At 37.8% G+C, this 25,883-nt stretch overlaps 1 protein-coding gene across 3 annotated transcripts in view; it reads left to right on the top strand.

Moving 5' to 3' along the window:
- Window positions 1-2,995: 2,995 nt before the first annotated feature.
- Window positions 2,996-25,883, top strand: part of Ss18 (SS18 subunit of BAF chromatin remodeling complex) — a 52,078-nt gene continuing 29,190 nt past the window's right edge. For 2 of the 3 annotated variants that reach the window (XM_048363077.1, XM_048363076.1), the window contains exons 1-4: window positions 3,053-3,202; window positions 6,024-6,100; window positions 12,752-12,836; window positions 22,115-22,268. In XM_048363077.1, the coding sequence (XP_048219034.1) occupies window positions 3,134-3,202; window positions 6,024-6,100; window positions 12,752-12,836; window positions 22,115-22,268 (385 nt within the window). In that variant the 5' untranslated portion in view covers window positions 3,053-3,133. Of the gene's footprint in view, window positions 3,203-6,023; window positions 6,101-12,751; window positions 12,837-22,114; window positions 22,269-25,883 lie in introns of all 3 variants that reach the window. The other variant, XM_048363075.1, reaches the window with a different exon arrangement.

Here is a 25,883-nt window from a genome sequence, read left to right as displayed (position 1 = left end):
AAAAGTCTTTTAATGAAAAAACCCAAAAAAGCAAAACCCACCTATTTCTAATAGTGTTTTAGCAGCTTCTTTGAGATAATCTTACTACATAACTCCATGAGGGCCTCACACTCACAGTGTTTTTGCTTCCACTTCCCTAACACTGGGGATACATCCTTTTCCACCACATCTGGCAGTTGGGCATCACATTTTCATGAAAATACAAAAATGACCTATCCAATATCATGCCATAGATGAAACAGGCAGGAATTCCAAACCTGTCCATTTTCAACATGAAGTCTATATAAAATTACACACAGAAATCTATATTAAAAAATACTTCCCTACATCACTAACCCTTGAACTATAGTTCAAAGTTCAGTGTACCCTTAATTCATTCAATGTCTGACAATGTAAGAATTCATGAAAATGCTCCTGTTAGGTTTTGTTATAGTCCACTTTGAATGAATTTTTCTGGAGTACCAGAAATAGAAGTCTTTTATGGAGCACTGGAAAAAATAATTTGTTCTGGCTGGAATATGATTGTATAAATATATGCTGTTCTCCTTGTAGTCTTGACATCTGTGGAAGCCACAACTCAAATTGACTCATCAAATGCCAGAGACTGTGTGCAGAAATATTTTGAAGGATATTACCTAAGGGGTTTTGCTCTGAGCCCAATTATGAGCATACTGACTTGGTCTGCACCTTCCTAATATATACTAAGAATTTATGGTAGCACAGTGGCTTAAAATACCAGCAAAATTTGTTGTGTAGGTATTCTATTGATTATAAATGAATATTAAAGAAATTCTTATAAGAAAGCCAAGTTATCTACATTATCTGCATGTGCATGATTTATTTTGGAGGAATTAAATTAATGTTTAATCCCATGCTTATAGTTGCTGTAAATCCTGAATGTATTCCAGGAATATTTTACTACCTCATTGAAATCTACTTAAGGAGACAAATTCACATAAAACAAATTAAAAATGGAAATACTTTAAAAATCAAATGTAATTTTCTATTACAGTACAACGTAGTGTTTCTACTTTCAAGTTTTTTTAGTTTCATCAGTCTACAGTCATTAGTGTGAATAATCAAGAATTTTTCATGCGGATTATTCTAGTTATTGTGTCACATTGATATGTTCCATTAGGATTATTCTGAAATCCTTTCACGCTTGTGACCTGGGTTCTTTCTTCAGATATCTCAATTCAAAAGCAGTTAAATAATGGGGATTGAGTTTTCTAGTTGGGGAGACAGTTACCTGATGACTTTTTGTTTTTTTCCTCCTATGCCAACTTGAACAGTATTTCCCAGATTTAGGCTAACCTTTCAGATTAACTTTCCATTCCTTCCTTAACTAAATACCATACATTCTTTATTTTCCTTTACCTCCCAATTCTCCCACCATGCAATCTGCCTCAGGATTCCTCCCCAAATTAAGGGTGAAGTAAGACAAGATTTACAACATTCTCCAAACTATTCCCTAATCCCATCTCCCACCCCCAGGCTTCTCCATCATCCTTATCTCGGATTTTTCTACTTTTCCTAAGAAGGCAAGGGGATTTTTTTTTTTTTTTAAACCAAGGAAGCTGGAGGGTAAGGAAGAGCCTTTTTTTAGTGTCTTTTTTCAAATCATTAGCAATTCTGGTTGGGCTTTTTTGGCTAATGCTCCCCAACAGATTTCACATAACCGGCACACGCATGTACAAGACATACACAAAATGTTTTCATGGCATAGACAGAATCACAGAAAAGGCTGTGGCTATTCTTGCTACATGGGCATTTCGAATGTCCTTAGCCCTACGCAGTTACTCTAAACATTTGGGGGAGACCCATGTAACCTAATCTCAATTTCCCTTCAAGTTTTCTGGTTGAACAATTTATTTACTTTTTCTTTAAAAAACAACAACAACAACACGTTTCTTTGAAACAGATTTTTAAAATGTATTGTTCTCTACACATACACTGAGGTACTGACAATATTGGTACTGGTACGTAAACTGGGGTACTGACTTAACATTTCATATGCACGTTCCCTTTGTCGTACATGAAATTACCCCTAAAATTACAGATTAACCTACAGCAACACATTGCCTACATTTGCGTGTGTTTTTCACTAATTTGAAAAGTTTTCTTCTTCTTCTGCACCCGCACAATGGCTTGGAGCCACTGAGGATGTTTGACTGGAAGAGTGAGGGCGTTCACTCGCAAAGCTTAAAGGCAAGGATCCTGCGACAGAAGCACACCCACCCGCATTTCAGCCGCGGGGTTACACCCCGGAGGCGGGCTCTGGCTCTCCGGGGGGCCGCCCCCTCCCTGTGGCCGCCCGCCCTCGAGGCTGGAACAGCCTCCGGGTCTAGATTTGGGGTGAGGGCTACTTTCCATGTGTTCTGCATGACTTGGCGAGCTGGCGAGACCGGGCTCGGTGTGGTGCGCCTTCCGGGCGTAGCCCAGGCATTTAAACTAGCGAATCCGCGGTCCCCGAGCTCCTTCCTCCTCCGACTCAGCTCCGCAGAAGCTCCCGGGCGGCACCCGCTCCGGACCGTCCTCCTCCCCTCTCCGCGCAGCGGGAACCGGACGGAGCGCCTGCTCCTCCCCCGGAGGGGCGAGGACCAAGTTGGAAACAAAACAAAACAAAACACCTGAAGGTCCCGAGCAGAGCCCCGAGCCGCGGCCGAGGGACGCCGGTGAGCTGTGGAGAGAGCAGCGTGAGGGACCGCGCGAAGGGGGCGGGCCCGCTTCGGGCCGCTCGCATTTCCTGTGGCAGGGGCTGCCCTAGCCGCCGCCTCTCCCGCCGCGGCGGGACCATTTCCTGAATCGCTCGAGCGGACGGCGGCCTGGGGCGCGGCCCTACCACCTTCTCCGGGGTACGGGGGTGCCGTGATGCCTTGGCTGCCCAGTTCGGGGAAGGGCTGGAACGGAGGAGGTCCAGCGGGACTGCAGTTCGTAGGAAGCACACACAAACGTGGTGTCCGAGGGCCAGGGCTCCCCCTGTAGGCTGGGCCGGCCGGCGGCGTGCACGGCCCCGCAGCATCCCCCCTTCCCGCATTCCACAGTGGTTCCGCCCGGGAGGCCGGCGTCTCTCCCCCAGTTTGCCGTTCCCCGGGAGCGCACGGGACTTGCCAATCGCGGTGACGGCGGCAACATGTCTGTGGCGTTCGCAGCCCCGAGGCAGCGAGGCAAGGGGGAGATCACACCCGCGGCGATTCAGAAGGTGAAACCTCTCGGGGTCAGGGCTGCCAGTCGCGTCCCGCTCGGACGGGGAACACCGCAGGCCGGGAGGGCCGGAGTCGGCCGGCCGGGGACGGAGGCGGGCCTGCTGGGAAGCCGCCGAGTGTGGGAACCGAGCCGCGCAAGCTGAGCCCCGAGTGGGTGGCGGAAAGAGGGCGAACCGGTTTCTCCGCCGAGCCCTCGGCGCGCTCAGGCTCTTTCCGACGGGCACAAAAAAGCCCCCAAGCAACCGCCGCCCGATTTCTCTTGGGATGGGGCGGCGTTCGGGCGGCGGGCGCGTGCGCCTCGCGGCGGCGGCGTGCTGAAGCCGGCGCCCCTCGGGCCCCGCGCGGCGCGCCCAGTTACTTTGGCGTCGCCCCGCCCCACTCCGCGCTCCGGCGGCTTCGTGCAGACCCGACCCCGGGGGTGGGGGGGTGGGGAGTCCTAACTCTGCTCGTCACCCAGCTACAACTGGTGGAGTTGGGGAGGGGGGGTGGGTTCATTCTCTCTTTCACTTAGAACCTTGGTAGAATTAGAGAGGCAGCCCGTGGGGAACCCCTGGGCCCCGTGAACTTGAGGGGTAGACTCCCCCCCCTCCCTCTCTCTGGTTCACCCCTATTCATTTACATCTAATGGACATGTTTGCGGGGTGCCTATTGCGGGCGCCGTGGTGACTGGGCGAGCCGGGCGCGGTCCCTGCCCCTCGGAACTTGTGCGTTGAACACGAGTTTGCAGTGTCCTTAACCGAGAGGACAGTGCGGAGCTGTGTTCCTGTCATTTATGGACACAAAGGTTCTCCGTTATCCTCTTGTTCCAGCATTCTAAAACTTAATGAGCTAGACTTTCAAAAGTTGCTCACCAGCTAAGTTTAGCATCTTACCTTAAATGTTTTCCTTTTGTTCTCTGCCGTAGAAGAAAAAGTGAAAACAAAGTCAACATTTACTACACTGTGGGCTTCATTGTTACATCCGTAGATCGTGCTAATAGGTTTCTGTTTACTTCTCAGTTCTTCGTAGAACTTGGTTGGGCATTTGACATTTGCCCAACTGTTGCTTTATTTTTATGAACATGCCAGCAGAGCAGTGCCTGGAAATGTAGTGCTTTCATGCCTTGCTGAGTCTGCATCCTGACATCACTCGCACACACATACACACAATATTCCTACAGGGTTGATTCACTATTTTCTATTCATTTTCCTAGAGTTTTTCGTATGAAAGAGCTTTTCTTATATAAATCTTACGTTATCATGATTAGTTCGGAGAATGATGTCAGTTATTTTCCGTTCTCTGGTAAGAGGAAAATAGATCCCAAATTAAGTGCTTCATTTTTTTCCTTTGGGAAATTGATAGATGTGAGACATATAGTCTAAACGTCAAGTTTGTTAGGTTGAGGAAAATAGTAGAGAAGATACATTGTGAATAACATTATTGGATTAATGCATTTTTGTAGAGAAACATTTTTGGCATCTGGCTTCTGTACTTAAGAAATAATTGCTTATTATAAAGGCACATTTTCCCAACAAGTGAAGATTATGATAAATGTGCAGGAAAAAGTCACAGCTAATGTTAAATGGATCTTAATGTTAATTAGAAGAGTTAAATTATTGACCTAGTGTGATTGTGGTATTGTGTTTTACTCTGGCTGGATCCTGGAACACCAGGATGTTTTCAGGAGGAATCTCTTGTCCCTTTGATCTTAAAGCTCCTGAAGATTTAAGTGATTTGTTAGGGATAGCAAAGTTGGCACATAAACTTAATTTTCCTTCTGATTGCTATAGTCAGTAAGTACTCTTTTTCAGTGCCACTTAACTTAGTTGAATTATTTAACCCTCAAAGTCAGGATCATTTAGAACTGTAAGATGATAGAATGATCAATTAGTATATTGTTTGTTTCAAAACTTTTGAGACAATTTATATATAAAGTGTATGTACATAGAAACCATTGTATTTTATTATTGCATTCTTATTTGGAGAATCACAAAAATACAGTTATAAAGCTTGGAAACTAGCAGCTATCTGCCTTCTCAAGGCTCCTGGCTTGAAGTTTTCATGTATTGACTTCATTCTGGCTGAGGACTGTTTCTTTACCACAAAGCGTGAAAATACATCAAAACTGACTTGGACTGAATGTTTACTCTTAATTGACTATACTATTACACATAGCAGAGATAGTGAAAGATTTTAGTGTTTTCCCTCTGTGCTTCAGAGGGATTAATCAGAATAGAGATATTAAAAAGTTATTATCAGGTGGCAGAGTGCTAGCCTTGAGCGGGAAGAAGCCAGGGATGGTGCCTGAGTCCAAGGCCCAGGACTGGCCAAAAAAAAAAAAAAAAGTTATTGACTTAACGTTATACAATTCCCAAAGTGTAAAGTAAGGCATTTTGGGGGGTGGGAGGTGAGCTTTAAAATGTATTTGGAAAAGACCCAAGTGATCCGTTTCTGTATAGATAAAAAGTTTCTAGAAATCGGAAGGAAAAAAGAAATCACTATTGAAAAGATTGATTATATGAACTATTGCCTATTTTTACAGAAATTTATAGTTTAGTACATAATGAAACTTTGGCAAAAAGCTAATTCTACTAATCTCCCTTTAGAATTTGTTATTGAAGTGAAATTAAAAATATTTATACAATAGCAACATTAACTAAAAGGAGTTTTAAGAGAATTTCATTTTTTTGTGTGTCCATGCTTTTCAATAATGATAGTTTTGGAATAACAGTATTTTTTTAAGGTATCCACTTTGGGCTGTATTTACTAATATCTTTCACATTTTCTAGTTTACTTGATACATAATATTTACATGCTTTTTTTCTAATTTTATTTCAGATGTTGGATGAAAATAACCATCTTATTCAGTGTATAATGGACTATCAGAATAAAGGAAAGGCTTCAGAGTGTTCTCAGTAAGACTGATAAGAAATTTTTTGATTTCATTTTTCTTTGTGGGTTAGTTTTTGTCTTTTTCTTTTAGTAAGAGCTTTCATTGATTGGGAATTATTTTAAAGTGTACAATTCAGTGTTTAAAAATATATTCATAGATTTATGCTAATGTCTTCTCAGTCAAGTTTAGAAATATCATCTCAAGAAGTTATTCCCCATTCCTTCTCCCTAATCTCTTATCCCTTCATAACTACCTATTTTCTAAATTTCACATAATACTTTCAGGATTCACAGTGAAGCATATGTCAGTTCTTTGTTCCTTTTTATTGCCAATCTTCCATTGTACATTATTTATCCATCAGTAATGGACATTTGGGTTATTGCCAATTCTTGCTTCATAGTATCTCTGTGAACAGCTGTTTACAAGGTTTTGTATTTTGGGTGATTTTTTTACAAAAGAAGAATTTCTTTGTGAGAGAGTTTTAGTGTCTGTCTTTTCTACTTCTTATTTTATAAGGCAAGGTATGAACCTGGAGCACAAGACTCTAGATTCAGTCCCCAGAACTTCCGAGAAATATGTACATACATGCATATATATGTCAAGTTTGTATATGGCTCCATCTGTAAGAAAGGTACATCTTTACATATGTAGTATATTTATGCTTCTATAAATATGGATGACAAAACAAAGCTTATATGAATAAATTGAGAATTGGTTAATTTCTAAGGACCACTAGTTTTTATTTAGAAGAGATGTGTCTGAAGTGAATCCCAATAGAATCTAATATTCAATAACTTGAATATTTTAATAAGCATCTCTAGAGCAACACTGTCCTGATATACAAGTGCCAGCCATATATGTAATTTTAACTTTCTAGAAGCTGTAGTGAATAAGCAAAATGATATAAGTGGAATTAATAATAATACATTTTATTTCTCAGTATTTGTAAAATACTGCTATTTCATTATGTAATCAATAGAAAGGCATCAACAAGATTTTATATTCTGTGTGTCCACACTAGCTCTTAACATAGTCTTAACATTAAGGACTAGCCATAGCTCACTATGTCTTCTGACTGTTGTATTGGACAGCATAGCTTTAGAATATTTTATTCAGCATATTTTATTTGAACTGGAGGACAAAAGTTTGAGGCCAACCTGGGCAGAAAAGTCTGTGAAGTTATCTCTGTGAGACCAGGACATCCCCAATAATGGTAGAAACTAGCTATCTTGTAAGAATTTTTGTATATCATGTATCAGATTATTAGAAAAGTAGGATGTTTGTAAAAAAACAAAAAAATGAAACAAAAACATCCCAACCCAAACCCGTTATTTTAAACTGGTGCACATGTGGTTTAGGTTGTAATCCCAGCCACTCAGGAAGGTTAGACCCAGAGGACTGAAGTTTGATGCCAACATAGGAAGAAAAGTATAACCAGCAAATGTCTTGCTGGAACGGAACACCAGTGGCTCATATCTGTAATCCTAGCTACTGAGGAGGCTGAGATACGAGGATTGCGGTTTGAAGCCAGCCCCAGCAGGAAAAATCTGTGACTTATCTCCAGTTAACCACTAAACTACTGAAAATGGAGCTGTGGCTCCAGTAGGGCCTTTTTTGTGTAGGTACAGGGGTTTGAACGCAAAGCCTCCTGCTCACTTAGATTATTTTAATCACAGCTGGCAGGCACTCTACTGCTTGAGCCAGGCTTTCAGTTTCCAAACTTTCTTACTGTACCATAAAATGTTTTATCCTTTCCTTTCTTCTAGGCAAATTCAGTATCACCCATTTTTCTGAGCCCAATTCCCTTTCTCTTTTTGCAGCTGTTTAATATTAATATCTGGGCATTAGATTATTTTATTTTCTAATCACTTATGTATTTTGTAATTTATATTTAGAAATAGTTTTTTTAAATGAATCTTGTCTGTACAAATTTGAAAAATTCCTAAAAAATTTTTTAGCTGCTATTTTTCTGTAGTTTATGTGAATCACTACCTAAAGGTAGGCATGAATTGATTAAAATTAGGAGACAGTGATGAGAATAAATATTATTAGCTATGACTTTTAAGGACCCCAGATAAAGCCAATGGATTTTAAAGTATAGGACAGGTTCAGTTGTTTTTGGACTCACTGGCACATGTTATAGGTAGATAGAACTAGAACTAATGTTCTCAAATTTGAACCAGTAGAAATGCACTGAACACTCTTTCACTAGTTGTATTCTCAACTTTCCCACATGTGAATGGCTGAGAGAACAGGCCTGTGCTACTGTGTCCAGCTTTGGTGGATTTAATTTCATTCTTAGTGTTCTTTACATATGCTTATTTTCACATGATCAGAATGGTTTATGAATGAAGGAAAAATGTCTCCTTTCAACCTTAATAAATGTTATTACTCAAAGTAGAAAAAGTAAAAGCAAAATAAAGAGAAAAAATAATAATTGTGTGGGACTTGATGCTATTGCATTAAATATATCCTTCAGATGTGGTGGCTTTGTCTGAAGCAGTGTTTTTTAACAATTAAGCTTTCTTCTTTTTTTTTGTGTTGGTTGTGGGGCTTGAACTCAGGGCCTAGCTGCTGTCCCTGAGCCTCTTTGTGCTTAAGGCTAGCGCTCTACCACTTGAATCACACAGTGCCACTTGTGGTTTTTGAATGGTTAATTTTAGATAAGAGTCTCAAGGGGACTTTTCTGCCTGGGCTGGCTTTAAACCATGATCCTCAGATCTAAAACTCCTGAGTAACTAGGATTACAGGTGTGAGCCACTGGCACCTGGCCAAAGCTTTCTTATTTGAAAACAGCTTATGCATTGTAAAAAATTAGAAAATATAAACATGTCAAGAGAATGAACACTATATTGCCCACCACCTAATAAAAGTCTTTCACAGGTAATATCTTTGTATATATTGATTAGTATAATCATTTCTACAAGACATGCAAAGAATCACTTGTTGAGGTATATGCTCATATCTTCTCTTTACATTTTAGTAACATGTATATGAGAAAGTACTATTACTTGATTGTGATTGGTTTGTGCATTTTCTACAGAGTGGTTTTAGCAACTTCAGATTTTTATAATTAACTCTGATTTAAAGAATTATTTCTTATGATTAAAGGTATTTAGTTTATAAAACGCATTACTATTGTCTAATAAATGTACTCTTCATACTTTCTAGGTAAAGGATTTTTTTTTCGGATTGATTTCAGTAAATTTAATAGTAATTTTCATAATTGATGTAGCTGTTAGTGGAATTTGGGGGAAATAAGATCATTTGATAGATTAAAGATCATAGGTATTTGAACATATCTGTATTAGGATAGTACCATCATGAAACAAAATGTTGCATATATTTCGTGTCTGTCACTCACTGAATAACTACTGTCATCAGTATACCATGTTGAGTAAGTTTTCTGCTTCCCCTTAGCTTATGTATTCAGTTTTCTTTTACTAATATAATATTTTAGAAATAATAATGTTAGCTGGTGGCTCATGCCTGTAAGCCTAGCCACTCAGGAGAGGATCATGGTTCAAAGCCAGCACTGGCAGGAAAGGGCATGAGACACTTATTGCCAATTAACCACCAGCAAACTGGATGTGATGCTGTGGTTCAAAGTGGAGGAGCCCTAGTCTTGAGCTCAAGGTCAGCTCCCAAGCCCTGAGTTCAAGCCCCATACTGACAAAAAGTTAAAAAAAATGATTTTAAAAAATGATAGGAAGCAACACTGTGTTGCTTAAAGTTAAGGATACATACTGAGATACACATTTTTTAAATTTTGTTATTGTATAATTACATAAACAGATATCTATAATATCATTAAGCAGTATGCAACATTGTATATGTAATAATATATTGAATCCATTAATGACTGAAATATTGTGCATGATTATAACCTATTTCAGTGATGTAGACCCATAATAAATTAAAATGTTTCCCAGGAAAATGTTCATTTAATATTTTTATCTCTGCAGTCAAGATTCTGCTAGAATTTGTTTTCAATTGCATTTCGGTGACCTATATACAAATTTATGAAGAAAATCTGAGCATATATGAGTGATTTTGCTCATATCCATCATTGAGCCTTGTTAGAATAAGCCTCTGAGAAAAAGCTTATTTGATGAGTATGTAAAAACAGTCCAATTTTACCAAAGCAAGTACCTACTCAAGGCAGATATGGTTGCACCTGCCTGTAATCTCAGCACTTGGAATGCTGGGCCAAGAGGATTGCAACTTTCAGGCTAATCTGGGCTATAGAAGCTTGTTTCAAGGGAGGAAAAAAAGACGAAAATTAATAAACTAGCAAAGTCTGTAAGTAAATAAGAGAAGAAAACTATTAAAGTTAGAAAAACCCAATTAAATTGTTTGGTTTTTTTCCTTTATTATACTTAGGAAAATGACTTGCAGGTATTAAGACATTTAAATGGGTCTTGTGGATAAAATGATAATAATATGTAAATGTTTCCTCATTATGATGTTTATATTCATAAAGAATGACCTTGTTTGGGAAAAATTAACATAGTGAAGTATTAGGAGTGTTGGGAATTATGTCTGCAACTATCAAATGGTTTTGGAAAAAATATGTGAAACAGTTATAGTACAAATGTGAAAAAACACTTAGCAATTAGGAAATCTGAAAGAAAGGAGTACTTTTGTAATCTTGAAACTTCCTTGTAAGTTTAAAATAATTTGAGAATTAAAATGGAAAAATATTTTATGGTTGTGAGAGTTTGGACAAATGTCAACATTTTCTCCGTAAGTGATTCTATGTTTATAGATACTTAAAAGTTCATGGGACTTTGACTTAGTCAGATGAGACTGTAAATTAGATTGCACTTAATAGTCTACTAAAATTGTCTTATTAAGTACCAATCATCATAATATTTTTTGTTAAAGAGCCACAAGTTATGCTTCTTAAGATTAAGTATATTTATTTTTGATGGGGTAGTCAATAGACCTCCAAAAATATATCTGAGTATAATTTAAACATATTAGTACCCAAAGAAGTAAGGGAGAACTTAAGGAGTACTTTAAGATGAATTAGGTGTTTTAGTTAAAAGAACTGGTTGGTTTTCAAATAATAGAAAGTTGTGAAACCCTGTTTCCTAAGATCAAAACTTATACAAAATAATTTCATCTGTTGTTGTTAGTGCTACTTGAAGCATTTAAAAACATTACCATTAAAATAAGTCAGTATAGGCTGGGAATATGGCCTAGTGACAAGAGTGCTTGCCTCTTATATATGAAGCCCTGGGTTCGATTCCTCAGCACCATATATATAGAAAACGGCCAAAAGTGGCACTGTGGCTGAAGTGGCAGAGTGCTAGTCTTGAGCAAAGAGAAGAAGCCAGGGACAGTGCTCAGGCCCTGAGTCCAAGCCCAGGACTGGCAAAAAAAAAAAGTTAGTATAATATAATTATATGATGGTCTTTATCTAGGGATCATTACAATAATTTGTTATGTCTGATTAGATAATATATGAGGAAAACATTAAAAGTATAGACCTAGTAGGAAAGTTTATGGTTAGTGAAAATTAAAGTTTTTCCAAAAACAATTGGTGAAATAAATTGTTTCAGGAAAAAAATAGGTACCAAACAATTTGCTATGATTCCTTTTATTTGTTGATTTCAAACATGACTTCATTTCATTTATCTAAATAAAATTCTTTTGACTTATTTTGTACTTTGTAGTTACTGTTTGCATTAAATGAATTTTATAGCATCTTAACAGTTAGACACAGATTTATTTATATTGCATTTATGAACTCTCTCTACATGCAGACACTGGTACCTGGATTACTATCACTTTAGTGTGGTTTCATATTTAGCTAAGCTCACTTATAAGTATGTTTAACTACCGAATGTCAGTATTGAGAATTTAACTTAATTTTTTTGTTTGTTTTTTTTTTTTTGGTCAGTCGTGGGGCTTAAACTCTGGGCCTGGGCACTACCCCTGAGCTCTTTAGCTCAAGGCTAGTGCTCTATCACTTGAGCCACAGTGCCACTTCCCTTAACTAAATTTTGAAGTCAATTCTTGGTTATGTTAATGTCTTACCATTTCATCTCTATGTTGTTGCATATTTTTCTAGTTTTGAAGATACTTGATCATTTTCCTCTAGATAGATGAAGAACCTACCGAAGTAGATTTACATTATATTTATTAATTGAACAAGCAAATCAATGATTTTCTACCCCCTTTCTGATGCTTCAAAAGAGGATTTTTTTTTTTATATGTGAGTCTGAAGCTTTGGGCAAAGTGAAAATGGTAGAAGGAAAAGGTTAATAAGCATATGGCATTGAATCCTTCATGTTTAAAAAAATACTGTGTGGAAATTGCAATGTCACTTACTCCATTTACCAGCTTTGCAGTCTTAAAGAAGTTAGCAACCTCTAAGTTATCCATGAAATGAAAAAAAAAAAGCTATAGTCATAGTGCTGGTTTGAATATTATGTGCACTTAAAACTATGTAACTGTTTAGCACATGGTAAGATCTCTGTTTTCTGTTACTTAACTGCATTATTTATTATTTGCAATTATTTTACAGAGGAAATAGGAACAGTTGAAGTGGTATTGATAGGTAACAAATCTCTTATTTGAACTGTAAGAATGATTAGAATGCTGTTTGTATTTAAACATGAAAAGATTTTTTTCTAATGTTAGTATTTGTTTTGTTTTAATATAGGTATCAGCAGATGTTGCATACAAACTTGGTATATCTTGCTACAATAGCTGATTCTAACCAAAATATGCAGTCTCTTTTACCAGCAGTAAGTATCTTTACAACAGTATGAAACTGATGGTCTTTATTGAACTATATGGTATATTTTTGTTTAGTGAATCCTGAATTAATTGGAGAACTTGAAAGTATTCTATATTGTCTAAAATCTTTTTTTTTTTTTTTGCCAGTCCTGGGCCTTGGACTCAGGGCCTGAGCACTGTCCCTGGCTTCTTTTTGCTCAAGGCTAGCACTCTGCCACTTGAACCACAGCGCCACTTCTGGCTGTTTTCCATATATGTGGTACTGGGGAATTGAACCCAGGGCTTCATGTATATGAGACAAGCTCTCTTGCCACTAGGCCATATTCCCAGCCCCTAAAATCTTTATTGTTTTGCTTTCATATTTAATTCCAGTTAATTTGCCTAAACCAGTTTCTTCTCTGATGAAGTTAAATCCATTCACCTATACATTAACTTACCTGCCCGTTTATTTTATTTTTAATTAGATCTATTGCACAGCAAACAACAGGCATAATATGATTTCACTAAAAAATACTTAAATGTGTATCTGTAGCAGATAGGACTACTATCCATCCAACAGAATTAACCATAATTCCTTTCATCGTGTTATGCCCAGTGTGTTTTCAGTTCTTAATATTTATCTCAAACAGCAAAGTATTTTAATGTTTGCCTACCTCAGAATCCAATAATGGTTCCTGTATGGTATTGGTTGGTGTATGTATTAGGGATTCTTTTTTTTTTTTGGCCAGTCCGGGGTGGGGGTGGGGGGCTTGGACTCAGGGCCTGAGCACTGTCCCTGGCTTCTTCTTGCTCAAGGCTAGCACTCTGCCACTTGAGCCACAGCGCCACTTTTGGCCATTTTCTGTATATGTGGTGCTGGGGAATCGAACCCAGGGCCTCATGTATACGAGGCAAGCACTCTTGCCACTAGGCCATATTCCCAGCCCTGTATTAGGGATTCTTTATTTCACTTTATCCTTTTTTAATTTCCATTTATTTGTTATAGAAATTGAGTCATATGTTGTATAGTTTCTTTTTTCACCCTTGAACTGGGCTTACTGTATCCTTAGTCTTTTTTTTTTTTAACATCATTCATTCTTTGTATCTACTTATTCCAGTACATTGGTGATTACATGGACAGGCTCAGAATTGGGTTTAGTTTTGTTATTAAGAATATTATATTGGTGTTGCTATATGTATTTTCCACTGGAAGGGCATAGTAGAGAAGTGCAGCGGTCACAGGAGCCATGGTGTAGAGAAGTAAGGGGCAGGGAATAATGCACTCTTCAAAGGCATGATCAAGTCACCTGCTTCCTCAAGCTGGGCTCTTTTCAAGATTCCACTGCATCCCAGGGTCTCAATGATTTAAACCATTGGTGAAGTCAGAGCTTTGCTGAGCTAATCATGTGTCTCCAAGGTGTCACACAGTCTAATTAACTATTTTTTTTCAATGAGCAGTATGTTTTTACCTTCTGGGTCCAAGGTGTATCTCAGTTATTGAGCAAGTACTTACCATACATTCGTAAGAACTCATGGTGTTCCTTTTGTGTGCCAAGCTCTTTATTGTTTTTTTTTATTATTATTGTTCCTCCTCCTCCTCCTCCTCCTCCTCCTCCTCCTCCTCCTCCTCCTCCTCCTCCCCCTCCTCCCCCTCCTCCTCCCTCCTCCCTCCTCCCTCCTCCCTCCTCCCTCCTCCCTCCCCCCCTCCCCCAAGGTCATGAACTTTTTTGCTTACTAGTTAACACTATCACTTCAGCCACAACTCCAACCTGGCTTTTTGCTAGTTAATTAAGGATGGAGTTCTGACCAAGCTGGTTTTGAACTGCATTCTTCTAGGGTTTAGACTCCTGAGTGGCAAAGGTTATAGGTATGAGCCACTGGTAACTTTATTGTTGTTTTTGTGTTGGTACTAGGGCTTGAACTCAGGATCTGGGTACTGTCCCTTAGCTTTTTTTGCAAAAGGTTAGCACTCTACCACTTGAGCCACAGTTCTACTTATGGCCTTTTGGTGGTTATGGGAAATGAGTCTCATTGACTTTTCTGTCTGGGCTAGCTTTGAACCTTGGTCCTCAGATCTCAGCTTCCTGAGTAGCTAGGATTACAATTGTGAGCCACTGGCACTCAGCTACTTGTTTTAAGTATATTTTGAAGATATAAAGGCATTTACTTCTTGTATTAAGATTAAATAATCTAGGCATGGTGGTGTACCTTGTAATTCCCACATTTAGGAGGCTAAAAGGGCAACATAGAGAGACATTGTCTCACAAACTATGTAATTATAAATGAATAAGGTGTGATTGCTTAGTAATAATTACTTCCTGAAGGTTGGATAAAATTGTTTTCAGAGCTGGAATATATGATATATGAACTGTATGATATATAGATTTGTAATGTGGGGAAATTGCTGTTTCATAAAATAAAGGTTTAATTCAATGTGGATCTTGGCACCAGAAACTAGAGGGAATATATAGTTAATAGATACATCATTTTGGCACCCAGCCTTTTGAAAATTTGGGGAATTACCATCCTGTAAAAATAAATAGGAAATATTAATTATGTAAATTCCACAGGCCAGGTTTTGTATTTAAGACTGAACTATCCTTTGGGGAAGGACAAGATAATATGATGCCAGTCGACCTAGTTGAGGTAATTTATTGGTTAGTTGTAAGCTTGCATATAGATCCAGGGCTTCCTGTGTCATCCTGAACTTTTTTTTGTAAGAACGAATGATTTAGAGGAGACCTTCGGAAACTTTTGGATATATGTAGAATTCACTTTTGGAAGACTAATTTAGGACTAAAGTGAGTATGATACTGATGAGAGTTTTGGTTCCCATCTTGCTTGACTTTGGTTTATGTATATGAAAGTTACTAGCTTTAGGAAGATTTTCATAACATTTCTATTTTGAATATTTCTGAATCTTTTATTTATTTCTGTTATTTTAGTGCCTCCTTGTGGGTAACTATATTAATGGCAGTTATACTAACCATATATGAAACCAGAAATTATGTTTTGTAATGATATGTTTATATGCTAAAGAAACATTGACAATAATTTACTTGTCAGAGTTTTTTTTATTTTTATTGTAAATCATTTAAATTTGAGAGCGCTTTAATTTCTCTACTAAATACCATTTCTTGTTCAACTATAGTAGTTAGTATCTTTGAAATGGTAGGCTATAGTAGTTAATATCTTTGAAACATCAGTGAACAAAACACATATATTGCTAAATAAACATCATGTAGTAGTGTATTAAAAACTTTGAAATGGAATATTGGGGTTTGGGAATGGGCATTGTAATATGAAATAGAGTAGTCAGTCTAGACCTTACTAAGAAAGGTGACATGTTGGGCTGGGGATATGGCCTAGTGGCAAGAGTGCTTGCCTCGTATACATGAGGCCCTGGGTTCAATTCCCCAGCACCACATATACAGAAAATGGCCAGAAGTGGTGCTGTGGCTCAAGTGGCAGAGTGCTAGCCTTGAGCAAAAAGAAGCCAGGGACAGTGCTCAGGCCCTGAGTTCAAGCCCAGGACTGGCCAACAAAAAAAAGAAAGGTGACATGTCAACTATTTGAGTCATAGGGTTTTCAGTCTTGAATGATAAAGCTAAGGGACAGCATTTAGCCTGAGTTCAAGCCCAAGAACCAGTACACACATGTACGTACACTCACATACACACACACAAGTGTTTTAACAGCAGTGATATGGTCTTGAGGTGAAATTACGTGGCTTGTTTAAGGAACAGTATGAAGGTTATTATGGCTGACACAAAGAAGGTAAAGAGGTTGTATGGACAGGTGATAAACCCTTTCGTGGAATCTTGTAATAACTTTGGCTTTTACTGTGAGATTGGAAGCTGCTGCAGGATTTCTTGAGTAGAAAAATGAGTTGATATATTTCTACCAGGTCATTCTGACCACTCTGGAGAGTATAATAAAAGGAGCACGGATTAAAGCGGGAAGTCCAGCTAGAGATTATTCTAGAAAAATTTGTTTCATTTGATTAAGAATACTTTTGAGAGTTTTTGTTATAAGTAGTTACAAGTCTGGATTTTATTTGCTAACACATTGTTAGCATTTTTCTGTCTGTGTTCATGAGAACATGGCCTGTAATTTTCCTTCTTATATCTTTGTCAGGGTTTGGTAGCTTCATAAAGAATCAGAAATTGGCCTTTATTTTCTGTGCAAGATTTTTAGAAAGTATTATTATTTATATCAGGTATTGTCTATTTCTTAATGAGTTCTAAATCGTTTTCTTTCTTTTTTTTCTAAATCATTTTCTTTTAAGAAAAGACAGAGTAGCTACTTGTGTTAAAGGGATTTTATTTTCAGAGATTTATTTTCAGATTTCATATTTTTTGTGTCAGTCTATATGTTTCAAATTGTCCATTTTGCCTAAATTATCAAATACACGATCTTAAGTTTCTGGTTGTTGTTTTTTTTTCCAGTCCTGGACCTTGGACTCAGGGCCTGAGCACTGTCCCTGGCTTCCTTTTGCTCAAGGCTAGCACTCAGTGACTTGAGCCACAGCACCACTTCTGGCTTTTTCTATATATGTGGTGCTGAGGAATCGAACCCATGGCTTCATGTATACAAGACGAGCACTTTACCACTAGGCCATAATCTCAGCCCCCTTAAGTTTCTGGATATGTATTGATTTCTTTTCCCTTTGTAATTGCTCTAAAATCTTTTTTTCTTTTTCTTTTTTTTTTTTTGGCCAGTCTTGGGCCTTGGACTCAGGGCCCGAGCACTGTCCCTGGCTTCTTCCCGCTCAAGGCTAGCACTCTGCCACTTGAGCCACAGCGCCGCTTCTGGCCGTTTTCTGTATATGTGGTGCTGGGGAATCGAACCTAGGGCCTCGTGTATCCGAGGCAGGCACTCTTGCCACTAGGCTATATCCCCAGCCCCTAAAATCTTTTTTTCTTGATTCTAGGGGTTGTCAGTTTTTAATATTTTCAAAGAATAGTCTCAATATTTAGCCATTTACATAGTTGATTTTCAACTTGCCAGGTGTTTTGTTTTGTGGTGCTAGGAATCAAATTCAAGGCATTTCAAAACCCATGCTAGACAAGTATTCTACTGAACTACTTCTAAGCCCTGTTTATTTAGTGTTGATACTGGGGCTTGAATGAAGGGCTTCACACTTTTGCTTGGCTTCTTTGATCAGAGCTGGCATTCTGCCATTTGAGCCATACCTCCACTTCCCTTCCTTTTCTTAAATATGCATTTTAAAATATAAATTGTCCCTAAGTATAGATTATACATTTTTTGTTGTTATTTTGAGATAGGGCCTTGCCATGTAATCCTGCCTGCCTGGAGCTCATGATTTTCTTGCTTTAACCTCTCCTACGCCTTGCGATGTAGTCCTGCCTGCCTGGAGCTCATGATTTTCTTGTTTTAACCTCTCTGGTGCTAGGCTTATAGCTATGTATCACCATGCTCAGCCTGTCCCAAATTTTGATTTTGCATTTTCATATTTAGTTAACTACTTGTGATTTCCATCGTGGTTGCTTCTGTCACATGATTTTCTATTACTGATGTACAGTTTAAAGTTCAGACAACAAATTCTACAAGATTTCAATTTTTTGATATTTGTTGATTTGCTTTTAGTCTTTTTTAATTACTAAGAGAAGTATATTAAGATCTTAAATTTACTGTTATTTAGTTCTATCAACTTTTGCTTTATAAGTCTTTATATTATGAGATGTATACAATTTCGTACTTGTTAAAAATTCTAACCAAAATATGGGAGGATGTTGCATATTTTGTGGTTTGGATATATGTACAATTTAATGTAGACTGCCATTATACAGTAGTATCATACGACTACCAATAAACTATGCCCTCGAATTTTGGTTAGTTTTCTTGTAATGGACTATAGTTTTATATTTTAAAATCTAGTCTGATAATCTTTGTTACTTAATTGGAATGATTGATCCATTTACATTTATTGTAGAATATGACATAGTGTTTGAATTTTAACAGCTAGATGTTTTCTATTTATTACTTCCTTGCCTTTCATTGAATTAAGCAAACAATTATGTTTTACAGTTTTTATAAGATCTTAGCCAAACATTTGTTCTTATTTCTTTGTCTAGTGGTATTTGGGATTTGAATTCAAAGCCTTGTGTTTGCTAAATAGGTACTCTACCAGTTGAGCCATTCCAGTGGCTGGAGTGTTGGTTATTTTCAAGATAGGGTGTCAACCTTATGCCTGAGCCTCCCTGGACTGTGCTCTTCCTGTATTGTCACTGGGATGATAGGCGCATACTATTGCCTGCAGTTTTTGAGCTTCTTTCTGTAGCACAGGAAGACAGGCTAACACCCATGCGCCTAGCCATTGATTTTTATTTATTTTTTTTTTTTGCCAGTCCTGGGCCTTGGACTCAGGGCCTGAGCACTGTCCCTGGCTTCTTTTTGCTCAAGGCTAGCACTCTGCCACTTGAGCCGCAGCGCCACTTCTGGCCATTTTCTGTATATGTGGTGCTGGGGAATTGAACCCAGGGCCTCATGTATACGAGGCAAGCACTCTTGCCACTAGGCCATATCCCCAGCCCCCCTAGCCATTGATTGAGATGGAGTCTCCTGAACTTTTATGCCTGAGCTAGCTTGGAACTATGATTCCAGGAGCAACCACTCCTGGCTTGACTGCACATTTAAAATATGTATGTATGTTGCTTTGGAGAGTACCTTATTTGCTCTTGGTTTATTAGTTTCTTGCATAAATTTATACTTTATAATACTGGCTGAAAATGCAAGAACCTTAGCATTTTTATATAAATTGCTGTTATTGATTCCTTAATTTCAGTAACTGTGTTTTCTAGTGCTGGAATTTACATGATTCATTTCTAAAATTTAGGATTTAATGAAATTCTATCTTTTTCTTTTTTCTATTTTGTTTTGCCTCCTTAAAAATATCAAGCTCAGTTAAAGTCTGGCTATCCCCAAATCTGAATTGGTTATGGTTCTTAAGTTTCTCTTAGTTTGTTGTTCATCCTTTGCTTCTTTGAAATAAAATGAGTTACTCTTGTCTTATATTTTATATTTCTATGCTTAACTGCCACTTTACCTTATGTGTTTCTGTTTCTGAGTATGGAACCTTGGGCCTTTTATTAGGCAATCCTCCCTTTTATTTTTATATTGCTTTTCAAGTAAAATCTTGATCTAACTTTGTCCAAGTTCACCTAATATTGTTTTTCCTTTCTTTCTTTCTGTCTTTCTGTCTTCCTTCCTTCCTTCCTTCCTTCCTTCCTTCCTTCCTTCCTTCCTTCCTTCCTTCCTTCCTTCCTTCCTTCCTTCCTTCCTTCCTTTCTTTCTTTCTTTCTTTTCTTTCTTTTCTTTCTTTCTTTCTGTCTTTTTTTGTTCCAGTCCAGGTCCAGTCCAGGGCCTGAGCACTGGTCCTGGAGCCTCTTTGTGCTGAAGGCTAGCACTTTACAACTTGAACCACAGTGCTACTTCTGATTTTATTCTAAGTAGTTTATTGGAGATAAGAGTCTCATGTACTTTTATGCCCAGGTTGGCTTCTAGCTGTGATCCTCAGATCTCAGCCTCCTGAGTAGCTACTGTTTGAACTTGGTGCCTCTTGCTCTCACTTAGCTTTTTCACTCTAGGCTGGTGCTCTACTTCTTGAGTCACAGCTCCCACTTCTGACCTTTTGCTGATTAATTGGAGTAAAGAATCTCATGGGACTTTTCTGCCCATGCTGTCTTTGAACTTCAATCCTTGGATCTCAGTCTCCTGGAGTAGCTAGGATTACAAGTATGGGTCACGAGCAGTCAGCTCTAATGACATTTTTATGTATTTTCTCCTCTTTGTTTCTTCCTCTCTGGGACTTTTTTCTTTAGTTTTCTGCTGTTAATCAAGACCTCTCAACTGCCCCTTTCTGCTTTGGTTCTCTTACTTCTCATGTACCAAACTCAAGACAAATACCAAGGTAATTGTGAAGCTTGTCTTACATATTCTTTCTTTTTCTCAGAATATAGCCCTTCTTGTTTTCCTTGCTTAAATTTTTCTTCAGTTTCTTTAAACATTTTGTTACACTTTTTGAGGATTTTTTTGTCTTGTTAGGAAAGTGTTAGTTTGATACACATTCCTCTTTGTTGGTAGTTTTGTGAGTTGAATTACAAAAAATTAAGGATGACATATAAAGGAAGGGTGAGAGGGAAAAGATTTAAAAAATAAGATTTATGACAGTTGATTTATGTGAAAACTGAATCATATTATGAAGTGTCTAAGATAAAACTTAAAGAATTTAAGAGAACTAAAGTGAGAAATTTAATGTAAGAGGAATTATCTGGATTTAGCAGTTAAAAAAATTATAAATTCTGGAGTAGCACATGGTTATTTCTGTTACTTTTAGTGATTCATCAAACACTTCCATGTTCCATTGTTCTAAAGAAAAACGTATATTAACTGTACCAGAGAAAATTGTGTCCACAAAGTCTGCAAAGGTTCATGGTAACTAACTGACCATCAAAAAAGATGGGAGGAAATTATTGGTGTTATGTTCAGGTCATGGAAAAGCAGAGAAAGACAACAGGTTTGTAAGGAATGATGTCTTCCCATCTTCTTGCAGACTTAAAAACAAGGGGTTGGAAAGAAACTAACCATTTACTTTCTCTACCAAAATATCCCAAGAAGTGAGCCAGCCAGGTGTTGTAAACCATCTTGTGTATTTTTTTTCCCTTTTGTGAACTCTCAAGGTTAGTCAGTGGTTTTCTTCAAAATTTCATTAGGAAATTTGCCAAAGGCATCCTTTAGAGGCAGCTGTCTCTGTACCCTTGGAGGCCATCAGTAATGTTTCCAATCTATAGCAGTAGTTGCACAAAAATGTTGAGCTGAACTGTTGTCTTTGTGTTTTAAAACATTCCTGTTTGCCATCACTTTCATGCATATCCAAAGAGCATAAAAGATTTACTATTGAGCATTTGGTTCTTTTGTAATTAATGAAGAATTGTACCTTAACAACCATAGACACATTATAAATCCTTAAGAATAAATGAGAATTCCATGGGTATAGACTGTTAAGACTTTATTCTCAGTGTTGAAATTAAATACATTTTAATCACAGTCTACTATTCAGAGGTGCTCAGATGCTGGATTTACACTAACCATCTTGTAAAGGAATGGGGCGGGCATTAAATATGATGTTAATAATTCTGTCATTAAAATTCATTAGAAGAAATTGAAATGTGTTTGTTGTTTTGTTTCTTTCCAATTTAATAATATAGGCAACTGCTACTCCATATGCATCTTTAATACATTAGTCTGACTGTTTCTCTTGTTTTACTAAACTGTCTTCTTTCAGCCACCCACACAGAATATGCCTATGGGTCCTGGAGGAATGAGTCAGAGTGGCCCTCCCCCACCTCCACGCTCTCACAACATGCCTTCAGATGGAATGGTAGGTGGGGGTCCTCCTGCTCCACACATGCAGAACCAGATGAACGGCCAGATGCCTGGTAAGTTTTTCTCCTCTAAGACATTAACACCAGAGTTGCTTAGCAACTGAAACGACATGGGGGCTCAAGGGATACTAGATTGTTGATGACAAAACTGCTTTGAATGCCCCCGAGTACAAGCTCTCTTAGAGTTTGTTAGCTACAGAGCTACGTGACCTGTATTCAGTGTTTATCAGGCTGCCCTTGGGCTTTGATGTAGCTGACACACAGCATTCCTCTGATGAACAGAACTGGCTAAATTTAGTCTGTCTGAAACTATGCAGTACAGTTGGCTTTTGGGAAAAAAAAAAAACAAACCCATTGTGCTGGGACTTAAGAATTAAAATCTGTTTATAAAAAGCTCCATTTCACTGAGTTTTTATTTATTTAAAAATTTATTGATCTTAGAATAGTAATGCCAGAAGAAACACTTGGGGGAAGAGACAGAGTAGTCTTTGGCATGCTGCTTTATTTCATATTTCGTCATTGGTATTATTGAGGCTGAATCTAGATTTCCATATGAGTGTATGTGTTTATAGCAAAACTAAATATGTAAATTGGCTTTGAAGCAAAATTAGAAGCTAAAAGTAAAGGAATTTCTTTTCATATATTGAGCTATTCTATTTATTTTTAACTTTTAGTCCATTGGTTGCTTATTTTGTTAACATTTCCTATTTTTGTAATAAAAGCAGCAATTCATAGCCATAAGTGTTCCCAGAATAGTCTCTACCTTTATTAGAGTATTTTCAAAGACAGGCTGTTTATTTATTTATTTATTTATTTTTGTGCCTATCCTGGGACTTGAACTCAAGGCGAGCACTGTCCCTGAGCTTTTTTTTTTTTTTTTTTGGCCAGTCCTGGGCCTTGGACTCAGGGCCTGAGCACTGTCCCTGGCTTCTTCCCGCTCAAGGCTAGCACTCTGCCTCTTGAGCCACAGCGCCGCTTCTGGCCGTTTTCTGTATATATGGTGCTGGGGAATCGAACCTAGGGCCTCGTGTATCCGAGGCAGGCGCTCTTGCCACTAGGCTATATCCCCACCCCCTGTCCCTGAGCTTTTGTACTCACTTGAGCTACAGCTCCACTTCTAGCTTATTTTGGTAGTTAATTGGAGATAAGATTCTCATGGACTTCTCTACCCCCATTGGATTCAAATTGTGATCTTCAGATTTCAGCCTCTTCAGTAACTAGGATTACTGTGCAGGTGTGAGCCACTAGTGGCCAGATAAAAGTTTATTTCATTAGCAAAAATTCAAGAGCACACTATACTTAGCAGTAATGAAAGTAAGTTAGAATAACAGAATGATTTATTGTTAAAATTAGTAATTAGCTTACTTCAGATTGTGTGTTCTTCAACTATTGAAGAACAGTTGTTGGTAGCATTGGTGTCCAAGGCTTAATAGTTTGGTTTAGAGCATTGCTTTATGACTGATCCTGTAGAGGTAGTGAATGGCAATTCACTGGCTCTCTTCTGTGCTCTACTGAGGTTTCCGAACATTGCTGACCCCAAGTCATTTGGAGTTTAGAATAAAGATAAGACTACTTTGTAGTTTAACTCACTGGAACACATTGCTCTTAGAACTGGAAGAATAGTTTTAGTGGATGTTGTCATATAAGAACAGAACTAGTTATGAGTTCTGTAACTTTTTTTTTTTTTTTTGCCAGTCTTGGGCCTTGAACTCAGGGCTTGAGCACTGTTCCTGGCTTCTTTTTGCTTAAGGCTAGCACTCTACCACTGGAGCCTCAGCACCACTTCTGGCTTTTTCTATATATGTAGTGCTGAGGAATTGAACCCAGGGATTCGTGTATGCGAGGCAAGTACTCTACCACTAGGCCATATTCCCAAACCAGAGTTCTGTAACTTTTTATAAAGGGTACTTCCTTTGATTAGAATTTTGAGTCAATGCTTAATGTAATGTTGAAACCTAAGATCAAGGAAGCATTGGAGAAGTATATAGTTATTGTCAGCCTGAGGTTTTGTTTTTTGTGTAAAAGTATTTTGAAATAGTTATGCTGTTCTTAAGCTAGAAATCTCCAACCATTTGTGGCCTAGATTGTCCAGAACATAGAAGAGTCTCAGAACAGTTGTTTCAGGTTCTGAGACTCTTCTAACAATGTATGTAACAGAAATCAAAAGCCCAGCAACAGTGTATTCTTAATGTATTTCCTTATGACATTCAATCAACTTTTTTCTAAATGCAAATTTGCAACTGGACTTTCTATTTCCTTTTTTAGTTTTACTGTTTTGTTCTATATTTTAAGTTGCAAAGCTACTTATGTGTTTGATATTGGCAAAATAACCTCAATCACAGTTCCTAATACTGATTAAAAAAAAAATCCAACTAGGTAATACATAGCTATGGAACCCAAATTAAAGGTATCAAAAGGAATATAGCACTTAACCTTCATAAACATTTAGTTCTGGAGAGGTATAAGTCTCCAAAACAACTCTGAAAAAAAAAGTATCCTTTCTTTTAAAATTTATTCTTTTTAAGTAAACCCAAATAGTAGCACACATTAAATCGTTGTATTTATCTTTTCTTTCCTCATAAATATTTAGTTCAGAACTAATTGTTCCATTCAGTGTATAAAAAGCTGCCACATTCTTTTTGGTTGATTTTTGGGGGTATACACTCTAATTTACTTGAATAGTTCCTTTCTGGTGAAATAAAATTTGCTTCTAGTATTTTGATAGCACTAGTTATGGTTCTATGGATATGACTATAAAATATATGTACAGTGACATATGTATAGTTTTACACCCATCCATCCATGTACTCTAAAACTCATATCTATAAAGTTACATTCCTAGAATGGAAATTGTTGGGTCTGTACATTAAAAATATTTGCTACTTATCACAAATTACTTTGTAAAAATAGTAATGACTTGTATTTGCATTCTTTGAACAGTGTATGAAAGTATGTCCTTCTTCATAGTATAGTTGAATTAAAGCTTAATTTTTGAGGACAAGACATGGCCTTCCTAGCTACTTAGGAAGCTGAGATGGAGATGATCACACTTCAATGCCAGCCCTGGCATAAAGTGAGATCTCATCCTAACCAACAAGCTGGCTGTGTGTTGGTACACATCTGGAATCCTAGTCATTAGATGTAGTTAGAGGATCACTGGGAGATCAGGAGTCCCAGACTTGCCCTGGGTAAAAACTTGATACCCACCCTGAAAAATAGCTGAAAAACCAAAAGGGCCGGGAGCTAGGCTGATGTAGTAGAGGACCTGAGTTCAAATGCTAGTACCATGAGGCAAAAGAGTTAATGTTTTTAGAACCTGAAAGGTGAGGTTATGTCTTAAGAGTTTTAGTTTGCTTTTTTGTTCTACATTATTTGTATATGAGCTTGTATGTAGTTTTATTTGGACTTGTCATTCATGTCCTTTGCCCATTGTTTTGTGGTGGTAGTTCTCTCCTTTACATGCTCAGTTATAGGCTTCCTCTTGGTGAATCACATTTTTTAGTTTTATCTTTTGATTGTATTAGGAATTTTTAAAAATATTTTTCAATTTTTTTCCTTTTATGTAGGAAGACTTAAAAATGATAAATTAATCATGTTTCAAATGGCTCTAGGCACTGTAGTATGCTTAAATAGGCTCTGCCCTTCAAAGAATTTTTAAGTACACACCAC

This window comes from Perognathus longimembris, chromosome 15, assembly GCF_023159225.1.
Source record: "Perognathus longimembris pacificus isolate PPM17 chromosome 15, ASM2315922v1, whole genome shotgun sequence".
NCBI classification, from domain to species: domain Eukaryota; kingdom Metazoa; phylum Chordata; class Mammalia; order Rodentia; family Heteromyidae; genus Perognathus; species Perognathus longimembris.
This window is presented reverse-complemented; position numbering and strand designations above follow the sequence as displayed.